Source organism: Vigna unguiculata, unplaced genomic scaffold (genome assembly GCF_004118075.2).
Source record: "Vigna unguiculata cultivar IT97K-499-35 unplaced genomic scaffold, ASM411807v1 contig_614, whole genome shotgun sequence".
In the NCBI taxonomy this organism is placed as follows: domain Eukaryota; kingdom Viridiplantae; phylum Streptophyta; class Magnoliopsida; order Fabales; family Fabaceae; genus Vigna; species Vigna unguiculata.
Window position 1 is genome coordinate 60,815 of NW_021011334.1, and position 11,686 is coordinate 72,500.

Sequence of the window (11,686 nt, forward strand, 5' to 3'; positions counted from 1 at the left end):
GATGAGATTTTATGTGGTATGGAAGCTTAAAATAGATTGGTGGAAAGTTATAGTACAATACAATCAAATCTTTAAATAGTGACAAATTTTAGTGAAAAAATAATTAGTCACTATATAGTTTACCGATACTTGTCAATAATTTCTTCACATCAAATATATAACAAATAAAATAAAATTATAATAAATAAAAAAATGTCACGTGATCGGTTTCTAAAGCCTGTGGTGCTGCATTGGTATTGATAGTAATAACGGTGCATTGTTCAGATTTCTTGTAAAGCTAAAATCAGAAAATAGGCTTTGTATTGATAGTAATAACGATGCATTTCATGGTATTGGTGGTTCTTTAAATTAGTCCAGAAAAAATACATTTTTAATACATGTTGCCAATAGTCATTCTGAACAAATACAATCCCAAAAACGAAACCTACTCTCTCTCTTCTATCTTAAAGCAATATGCATCGTTGGTTGTCAAAATATTCAACCTAAATTCCCTTTCAACGATCAAGAGGACTTTCCTGCCAATTTTGTTTTGATTTTTTTTTTTGCAGGAAATACTTATAAATTTTGTTATGAAAAAAAAATTGTAGGAAATTGCTGCAAATTTTTTTACAAAATATTTTGTATAAAAAACTTTTCGTAACAAATTTCATAGAAAATACTTGCAAATTTTATAATTTTGTAGGAAATAATTACCCATGAAGGAATTACCTGCCAATTAAAATTCTTAGAATAAATAGTAGGAAAAAATCTTTTCTTGCAAATTATTACAAGAAATCTGAACAATGCAGCATTATTACTATCAATACTAATGCAGTACCACAGGATTTAGAAACCGATCACGTGACATTTTTTTGTTTTATTTATTATTATTATTTTATTTGTTATATATATATGATGTGAAGAAATTCATGATGCGAGAGACTTTTATTTTAGAACACTAGTTAAGAATAATTAATATACATCGAATATTGTAAAAGTTTATTATTAAAAGAACAAAAATGTCCATAAATATTACTGCTATGTTTAATATTTTATTTAATGTTCACGAATAAAAGTTAAAAAACAATTAAATGATAAAATAATTATATTTTAATATTGTTAAAATTTAAAATATAATTAAATATAAAAAGTTTAAATTAATAGAAAAACCAAGAAAGATTGGTGTTAAATATCTAAAAAATTTACAAAAAAAAAATTACAGTATCAATTTGCAACATCATTGAATTTTCTCTTCTGATTTTTCGATAACCTTTTGCAACATTCATGCTTAACCAAATATCAAGAAATACACAATATAAAAGTATAGATAAGTTAGTTCAAGACGAACAGTGTCTCTTCTATTCTTCTTCTCTCTCTAGGTAGGTTGCAAATTACTTTTTCTTCATCTCACCAAACCTTCTCTCTTCTCTTAAAAGAACGAGAATAAAACCTACTCTTTCGTCTATCTTAAAGCAATGCTATCACCAGTATCAAGAAATGTATCGTTATTATGGTTAATAAGAAACCTATTCTCTGATTTTTGCTTTACAAGAAACCCTAACCATGCATCCTTATTACTACCAATACGAATGCAGTATCATGTCACAACTTTTTGTTTTATTTATTATTTTTTTATATATTTTATGTTAGTGTTCAATTTTAAATTTAAGATTTCATTTTCATTCTTTTAGTTTTTTATATTATAATATTTTAGAGTTGGAGGGAAAGTTTATGAACAATTATCTTTTATTTTAAAATCCTTTTACACATTAGAATTTGTTTAACTGTGCACGTATATGCACATTCTTGTAAAAAAAAAACGAGTAATTTTTTCTATTTTATAATAGGTTTAAATAAGAATGGAAATAAATAGAAATGAATAGATAGGAAAACTTGATTTCCAATATTTTGAAGAAGTTGAAGTTGAATTTTAAGTATGATATTCTAAAGTTTTGAAAACATAAAACACGGGATTGTTCTTTTTGGTTTATATATTTTAACCAAATTTTTATACTTTTAATTTATTACATCAAAAAAATATAATTAAAGGCCATTTTTGTTTCGAAACTACACAATACCTAGCAAAGCTAAAACAAATATAATTTTCAAATTTTAATTGGTAAACAAATTCAAAATACAATATTCAAATAATTATTCAAATAATTGACAAAACATTACACCTGTTCAAATCACAAACCCACAAATCAACCACATCTAACACAATATCAAATCATCGTATGTTTCAAGTATTTGTGTTTAGGACATTTAACGTGGAGTGCCAAAATTTACAAAAACAGTATTCAAATGTTTAATTAACATTCCCGTTATGTGTCCTAAATAAGGGAACAGAAAATATACCCAAGAAAAAAGAAAATGAAGAAATGTTATATCTAAAATAGAGAAACAAAAATACATCAATCTAATTAATTGTAAAAATCGGAAGCATCAAGTCCATCCTTTAAAATGCGGAAGTGACGGAACTTGTGTTTTTTTTATTGAGAAGGAAATTCAAAGAGAAGCCAATCCTTTACATATAATTAAAAATATTAAGACTTTAAATATTTTAAATATTAAGACTCATGTAATAAACAGACTCTAACATAATTGAAAATATAATCTATATTTTAGGACTTTATTTTTAAAATTCTTTAAATATTAAATCTGCTTAACTAAATATCAAAAAATATTAAAGTATCAATTTGAGACTTCATTGAATTTTCTCTTCTGATTTTTCGATAACCTTAACATTCCTTTTAGCTTAACTAAATATCAAAAAATACATAATATATCAATATATAAAATTATTGATTATGAATACATAAAACTAGCGATATAAAGAAATGAAAAAAATGTGAAACATTTTTGTGACAAATCTATTAAAAAGATAAAAGTATAGAAAAGTTAGTTGAAGAAGAACATTGTCTCTTCTCACTACAAAAAAAAGTGAATATTTGTGACGGTTAAAATTACAAGTTCTAGCGGTTAAAACCCGTCACAAATGACATTTCTGATGGTTTAAATAATCGTCAGAATTATGAATGCAAAAACAGATTGTGACAAAAATATTCTAACTGCTGGTATTGTCAGAAAAATAATAATAGCGATTAAAAACCGCCAGAAAATGTAGTCTAATTTATTTATATTTCATCATATTTTGACGGATAAAAAGTGTCACAAAATGCATCATATTTTGACGGTTAAAAATTGTTACAAAATGCATCATATTTTTTACGGTTAAAAACTGCCACAAAATGCATCATATTTTGACGGTTAAAAATCATCACAAATAAAATACATTTAAGCTCATGTTTCAAGCATTCCCTTTTAAAAAAAAATTAAATTTTTTTTCACTATGTTACTATTTGCTTTAGATAAACCCATACATAAAGGAATAACCAACCACATCATGACCATTTGAGATTCTCACTTTACAAAATTGTTGTTGTTATCGAATTTAGACAGTTCCTTCACATGAATCAAAATTTCCTTATATAAAACTAACAAAAATATAAACATAATCACATAAAGAGTCGTTCTGATATATATCTTATATAATGTGTACTTCAGAACTATTGTAGGATAATCATGTTGTTGTCTAACCTATACAAGACGATAGGTATAAATTATGATTGAAGAACCTGATCCAAGCTAACAAAATGAAATGATAAATTTCTTTCCTAGATATGTCAATAAAAAGTAGATATACAATTCAATTAAAATGGGAGAAAAGCACTAGATAAGTGGTTTTGAAGCCAGTCATGGATTGCAGAACGAAGAGCATAATGGGAACAAGATTGTGAGGGTCAAGCTTATCATTAGTCACTGGTGAGTTGTCATTACCACCATCAAGCCATCATTGTATAGCCTCAACTTCATAAGTAAAACCATCTACAAGTTCTAGCGGTTAAAACCTGTCATAAATGACATAATATTTTGAATAAATAACCGTCAGAATTACGAATGTCAAAAATAGATTGTGACAAAAATATTCTAACTGCTGGTATTGTTAGAAGAAAAAAAATAATAGCGGTTAAAAATCGCCACAAAATGTAGTCTAATTTATTTATATTTCATCATATTTTGACGGTTAAAATCTGTCACAAAATACATCATATTTTGACAATTTTGAAGCCAAGCCTGGATTGCAGAACGAAGAGCATAATTGGGAACAAGATTGTGAGGGTCAAGCTTATCATTAGTCATTGGTTAGTTGTCATTACTACCATTAAGCCATCCTTGTATAGCATCAGCTTCATAAGTAAAACCATCTACAACTACATGTGGATCTCGCATGACTTCCAACAAAGTGGGAACACATGGAGGGAGAATTTTCTTAGATATCACTCCACCGATTGGAAACTATATTGCAAGAGAAGAAAACAAAGGTAGAGAGAACTATATTGACAATAACAGCAAAGAAAATTATGCATCTTATGCTTCGCTATTCAACTACAATATGCAAACAATTAAACACTTGCCTTCTCATGCTTCAGGGTTAAAGGTGATCAACTTTGAGTTTGGGTCACTTGGAGGACCACTGTAAAGGCCCTCAACTCAATAAAACAAGGAGATCCCTAAACTATCATTGTCCTAGAAAATACCAGAAGAATCCTACACACAGTGCTTGCAATTTTAGATGATTACATCAGATCCCCAAGTGTCAGTTGCAAGTTGAATCATCAACCTCCTTGCAAGCTCTTTGACCATGTTGTTAGTGTACTTCTGTCAAAGAGCACATTTCAAATGATGTTGTCGGATAGTTCACGAAGCAACTCACATAGATTCACAGAAAATGCATCTCCCAAGCTTGCTTCGCCTATCTTTTTGACCATATCAAATTAACATTATCTATCTCATCCAAATGGTGGTGCACTCTATTAGAAAACTCAAAATCAGATTTTCTTTTTCACTGTTTCAATTTAATTTTTCTTCAAGCTATGCATAAATAAACATTAATTATAAAGTAAATGCAGCTGTTACAAATTCTGAAATAAGTAAAAAAAAAAAACAGCTCCACGCATGTTACTTGTCACAGCACAGTATCAACCAAAATTTGCATATTAAGAAATTCTAGGTTAATCGAAGCTTTACCTTCTAGTTTTTAAAATAGCAAACTAATAATGACACAAATTATAAGAGGAAAAAGTATTTGATGGTTCACCTTTCTGCTATTTCAAACCAAGAAATCCCCGCAGTAATTTTCCACCATTGTTGGAGAAAAGTGAAAAATAAGAATTGAGAATGCACAACGAAAAGAAATGATAACGCCTGCTAGAGGGAAATGAAGAAGCCCTTGAGAGAGAAAACCTGAGAGGAGAGGAGAAGACGAGACAAGTCACGAATATTTGATTTACAAAGTTTCCAATTCTCTGTTTTGAATCTTTAATAACTCTAAAAGCATATAAGTTTAAAATAATTTAAATTTTGTGACGGTTAAAAAAATAACATAAATAAAAATATTTGTAGCGGTTTATTAAAACGCTAAAAAAAACACTAATAAAAAATAAATTTTTTGTAGTGTCTGTTCTTCTTCTCTCTAGGTAGGTTACAAATTACTTGTTCTTCATCTCACCAAACCTTCTCTCTTCTCTTAAAAGAACGAGAAGAAAACCTACTCTCTCGTCTTTCGTCTATCTTAGAGATGTATCGTTATTATTGTAAATAAGAATCCTATTCTCTGATTTTGGATTTACAAGAAACCCTAACCATGCATCCTTATTATTATCAATACGAATGCAGTAACATGTGGCAACTTTTTGTTTTATTTATTATTCTTTTATATATTTTATGTTAAGTGTTCAATTTTAAATTTAAGATTTCATTTTTCATATTATTTTATTTTCATTCTTTTTGTTTTTTATATTATAATATTTTAGGCTTGTAGGGAAAGTTTATGAACAATTATCTTTTATTTTAAAATTCTTTTCTACAAATATAAACTCTTTCTCATACTAGGGGTAGACAAAAAATCTAATTTTCTTGATCCAATCCACTTTTGCTTTGATCCAATCCATTTAAAATCCATTTTATTAAATATCTAATCCAATTAAAATTCATTTAATGGATCTAGATTTCAATCTAATTTAAATCTTATATATTTTATGGATTGGATATCCATTCTATAAATCAAGCTTTTCAAATATGGATAATCTAAAAAATCCAATCCCAATTTTCATTTTAAATTTTTAGTTGGGTTAAGGTAAAGGTTGAGATGGACTAGGCTAAATGTAAACTCAGATGGGCCTTGGTCGATGACCTCTACGGACCGAGCAGGCCCGACGACCATAAAAGGTTGGACGGGCCTAAAGATATGAACGGGCTAGGAGGGCCTGACAAACCGGACGAGTCGATCGAGTCCAACGACCCAGAAAATTCGAGAGAGCCCAATGACCCGAATGGGCCCAACGACCAGGAAAATGCGAGTGAGGTCGATGACCCGAACGGGCCAGGCGGGCCCGAAGACCTGAACGGGTCAGGCGGGCCCGAAGACCCAAACTGGCCAGGCTGGTCGAAGATCTGAACAGGTCAGGCAGGCCCGAAGACCTGAACGGGCCAGGCGGGCCCGAAGACCCGAACTTGCCAGGCAGGCCCGAAGATCCAAATGGGTCAAGCGGGCCCGAAGACCCGAACGGGCCAAGCTGACCCGGTTACCAAAACCAGTCAGGCAAACCTAATGACCAAAATAGGTCAGGTGGGCCCGAAGACCCGAACGTGCCAAATGGGCCCAAAGAACTGAACAGGACAAACGGGGTCGAAGAACAAAATGGGCTAGGTGGGCCTGATGACCCGAACGGGCACGCCGGGCCCGATTACCCAAACGAGCACAGCGGGCCCAAAGACTCAGATGGACTAGGATGGAAGTGGAAGGAACCAAATGGATTATGAATTTTGAACTTGATCCAAATTTTAGGACTGGATTAAATCTTGATCCAAATATTTGGATCTGGATTTTAAAAAAATCCAAACTAGTTTTGCTAAAGAAATGGATTTGGGTTGAAAATCTAATCCAATTATTTAGATCTAAATTGTATGTGGATTTGATCATTAAAATCTAATCCATACTCACCCCTATCTCAGACTGAAATAATGGATACGATATCAATCAAGAACACAAATAAAAAAAAAAACTAACTAACAAATACTATAGAATATAAAAAAATTATCATCATGTACATGTACAAACATTTGAAATTAAAACAACCATTTTAAATTTTAAAAAAATAAAACATTAATGATACATAATTGGTACAATTAAGATTGACATAACTTTTTGGACACCTTAATTTTGAGTACAATATAACGAAAAAATGTTATCTTTAAGTTTCATTTAACTCCTAAAAATATAAAAAATAATGGTTAAACCATACAAAAAATAGAAATAAAACCTAATTGACTTCTCCAATTTAAATTACATATATGATTATTTATTTACATATTTGATTCAAATGTTACTCATCTCCAAAATGATTTTTTTAATACACAGTATAATATTATTAAAATTATCTTTTGAATGAAATATATTTATTTTAGTTCTTTTTATATACCAATTTTCAACTCCTTTTCAACAAAATGTATTACAAAAGTATTAAAATCACATTGATTTTCTTGAAAACTAATGAGTTAGTATATGAAAAGAAAATTTTTAAATATTTTAAATATTAATTAAAATAATTAACACAAAAATAAAGAGGAAATGTAAATAATTACCTTTTAAAGAGAAAATTTGTAAAAATTATAGTTCATTGAGTAATAATTTAAAAAATATATTTATAATAAAAATATTATTGAATTATAAAATTATACAATTGTATAAATTCTTTCAAATGGCAAGTAAATTTTTTATTAGTGAGTTGTTAAAATAAAATAAAATCTTTAATTAAGAATTAAGAAGGATCAAGAGAAAAATTCTCCCTTGTAACTGCGGTTATTGTAATTATTTTTTACCTAACACTCCTAAAATCTTAATTTTTAACGTCAGTTTGATATATAATTTAGTGGCGGTTTGAACCATCACTATTTGTTTTTCGTCAATTAAATAACTGACACAGAATTTGACGTCACAAAGCATCATAACGTTGGTTGTAACCAAGTGAATTTTACAAAAATTATATTTAATACTTGGTGGTTAAAATAATTATATTGAATACCTTAGCTACAGTTAAAGTCATATTTTTTAAAAAATAAAAAAAAATAAAAAACCTAAAATATATTTATCAAACATGTCAAAGGTGTTCAAATAATATTTATTTACTGACATAGCAGAAAATAATTAAGTGGATAACAGTTTCTAAATTAGAAAATACTAATAATGCTAGTTCTTTTTGTATGTTATACAACAAATTTATAAAAAATTTAAAGTGCTTCAAGACACATATTGGGTTTCAAGTAGGATCAACAACAATCACACGATCACACGATCACACGATCTGCTCTTGTAAGTGTAAGTCCCAAATCACCAATATGAGACGTCTAGATAAATATAGAAGCTCTAACACCTTGGAAATTCTGAAATCCAAACAATAGGTGACCTATTAGACAAAAGAACATTTAAGGAATTACCAAGGTTAGTGAGGGCAAAGCACTTACATAACCAATACCAATAGAATTTCTTGAGGAATTAAGAATGAGTTTTATCAAAAGAATGTAATGGTATATTTTCTCTTGATTGTTGTCTAGTATAAAGCATTTCATTATTTTAATTTCTTAATCAGTATCCACAGTTAAAGGTAACAATTCTCTTGTTACAAGCAGCTGGTTAAATTCTATGTGAAAAGGAAATAAACAAATCTCGTGATTTTATGAGTGTAGAGTTATAAATATACTATTATATGTTGTACTTGAGGAATGCAAAGACTTGCTATGGTTAGACCAGCGAGTAAGTCATTTCTAAAAACCATGTTTGATTGAAGTGTTTGGGAGAACTTTGTTCTCTGCATGAAAGCCTAACTAGTCTTTTCTAACAAAAAGCTTGCCATGAACAAGGTCTTTCTAAGCTCTGATGTTAAATTGTTTTTGCTACCGGTGTTTCCAAGTAATGAGAATCAGACACCTTTTTAAAGAACATAAAAGTTCGTTAGAATTTTTAATTAAGTGAAAATTGTCATAAAGTAAAGGTTACATAATTCATTCATCTTGATCATTAGTGGGTAAAAAGGAATCTTCGATCATTTTCAAGCATATTGTTATCTCTTTGCTTTTCAATTTTTTTTGTGAACTGTGTTCTATATTTTGGAACACAAATAGTCCTTACTTGTGTTATAGATGAACCAACATGTTTATCCCTGTTAGAAGCATGCTAGGGCTCTTTATAAGGTGTCCTTAAAGTTAAGAAAATTTTGAAAAAAGAAAATATTAAGACCTTTTGAAAAAAAGAAAATCCAAAGCAACTAACTGTAAAAAAAAAAAAACCCTATTGTTTCAACCTTCAACTAACACGTTATACTTGAAGAAACAATAGTAACATAAATTAAGTACACAAGTAGAATACATAAGTGCAGTATAGCAGACTCACCAATGCTAGATCAAATAAATTGGTGAAAGGTGGTAAAATTACCTGGCTTTCCTCCATTCAAAATTGCACTTTCAGCTAGTTCCACACCATATAGTTGGGGGAAACGAAGAAGAAATTGTAAAGTTAGCACAAGAAAACCTATCCCATGATCACTGCTAGCATATTATGCACTATAAAAAAATATACCTTGATGTTTGGATTTTTCTGCTCGAAGAATTTTCTAGCACTTGTTATTGATCCTCCAATTCCTATCTCTGCAACCAAAGCATCAATTTTCTTTCCTGAGTCTCTGCAAATATCAAAGGCCCATTGTCTCATATTAAATCTACAATGATGGAAAATTAATCAGCATACAACCACCAACCTAGAAATATGTTGTGAATAATGAGGTTTAGTACTACTATTTTATGCAAGGAATAAAAGAACACTATATAAAAGAAGACCAAGATTTGAAACATTTAAACAGTGACATACAAAATGACATACAGTAGTTACATGGAAAAAAATTAAGTTTTTGTAAAACGTATGATGATGAAACAAAAAATATAGAAAAAAAAATTGTTGAAACTGAAATGAGCCTTGGTATTTGACATAAAAGAAATCTTGATGGTGATAAATGACAAATGACAATGCAATCATGTAACTCATCTATCTTGGTTTAAGGAAATAAGAAAAAGTGAACAAAATTATTTGGCATCTCAATAGTTGGACTACCAAATCCTACGTAAAAAAAAGTTGTCAAATAAACCATGTGGATTTTAGCAATTAAAATATAGAAAGAATTGGTTCACAAGGAAAATAATGCCAAGCTTACGTGATACATAAACACTTTCATGCACTCAATACTTGCCACAATACACCTCATAGTAAGCGCATGCCAACTTTAATTGTCATGTTTGGATAAAATTTGGATGAGTGCCTTCATGAATTCCGATGCACCAAATGAAGAACAAAGAAATTATTCCCTTCAAAATTCTTTATGTGCTCTCCAACTTTAACCTCAAATTAACACAAACTCAAACCTAAAATTCTTGTTTTTTAAGGCATCCCCCAGATTCTAATTAGGCTATATCTTAAACTTCTAGTAAGGCCTTAACCAAAATTCTAATACATACACAACATCAAAATTTTATCCTAATGGTTGTTATTGAACCAATTGGATCACTTGTAAATGGGTCATTGTAAGATCACCTGTATGGTAAATGTCTAGTCTTACAAATCTAATTGAGTTGTGCAATCCGAAATGTGAGGAATGTGAGTCAAAGATCATGTACTGACCAACGATAAGACCAAAATAGCACACATAAGTAAGCACAAACTAATTTTGAGGCCCAAACTAAATAAAGGAGGATCAAGTTCAAAAAATGAGATTCCATTAACATGTTGGTTCGTTATAAGAAATTTTGAATTTTTTAACAACATATCCATGAAAGCTAGTGAAACATAAATTCTCAAACACCTATATAACAATAGTTTTCACATTTGATTGTAGGAACAGGGGTATAAGATCAATCAGTAACAAACATCTTTTACATATTTTTGCTCTTCTTTGAATATATAAATGATCCAGAACAAAAATACACAAGTTAGAATTTATCTTCATATCTATGAAGCACACAGGAAAATAAGTTATTCTAATCGTTTAGCGTGAAGAAGCGAAGAAAATTGACAACAAGTACTATTAGAGTTTAAACTTCTATAGACCCTTATATTGTGTGTGCACAAGTGTAAGAGATTTCAAATATATTTTAAAGTTGAATTTACCTTAGGTTCCCACACAACGATCTCTATTTTATTGTTGGAACCAGAACCATGGGAAACAGACATCTAAAAGGATCAAATATCGCTTCCAATCCAACTTTCAACCAAACATCATAACATGATATCCTTAAGAAAAAATAACAGTTTAAAAGAGTTTAAAATTGGAAAAGCAAAGGAGATTTATCATGTATGATTTTTCTTCTTTGACAAATTCATTATAGCTGATCCTATTAAACTATTACATGTTAGAATGGAGAAACTTGAAACAATATTTACATTTGGCAAGGATTGATGTGAGGAACTTGACATTGAAAATATGCAATGAAGAAAATCAATTTGAACCAATACAAAAACTCATATCAGTGATTGAAATTAGGGTTTATGAGTATTTGAAACTTCAAAACAAAATGAATTTTAAATGACTTCAAACAAAAA

General features: G+C 29.5%; 1 protein-coding gene across 1 annotated transcript in view; it reads right to left on the reverse strand.

Moving 5' to 3' along the window:
• Positions 1–4,185: 4,185 nt before the first annotated feature.
• Positions 4,186–11,686, reverse strand: part of LOC114172492 (leiomodin-2-like) — a 13,248-nt gene continuing 5,747 nt past the window's right edge. The window contains exons 2-4 of the mRNA XM_028056948.1: positions 9,677–9,815; positions 4,624–4,701; positions 4,186–4,338 (exon numbers count right to left, since the gene is read on the reverse strand). Of these exons, the coding sequence (XP_027912749.1) occupies positions 4,186–4,338; positions 4,624–4,701; positions 9,677–9,815 (370 nt within the window). The remainder of the gene's footprint in view (positions 4,339–4,623; positions 4,702–9,676; positions 9,816–11,686) is intronic.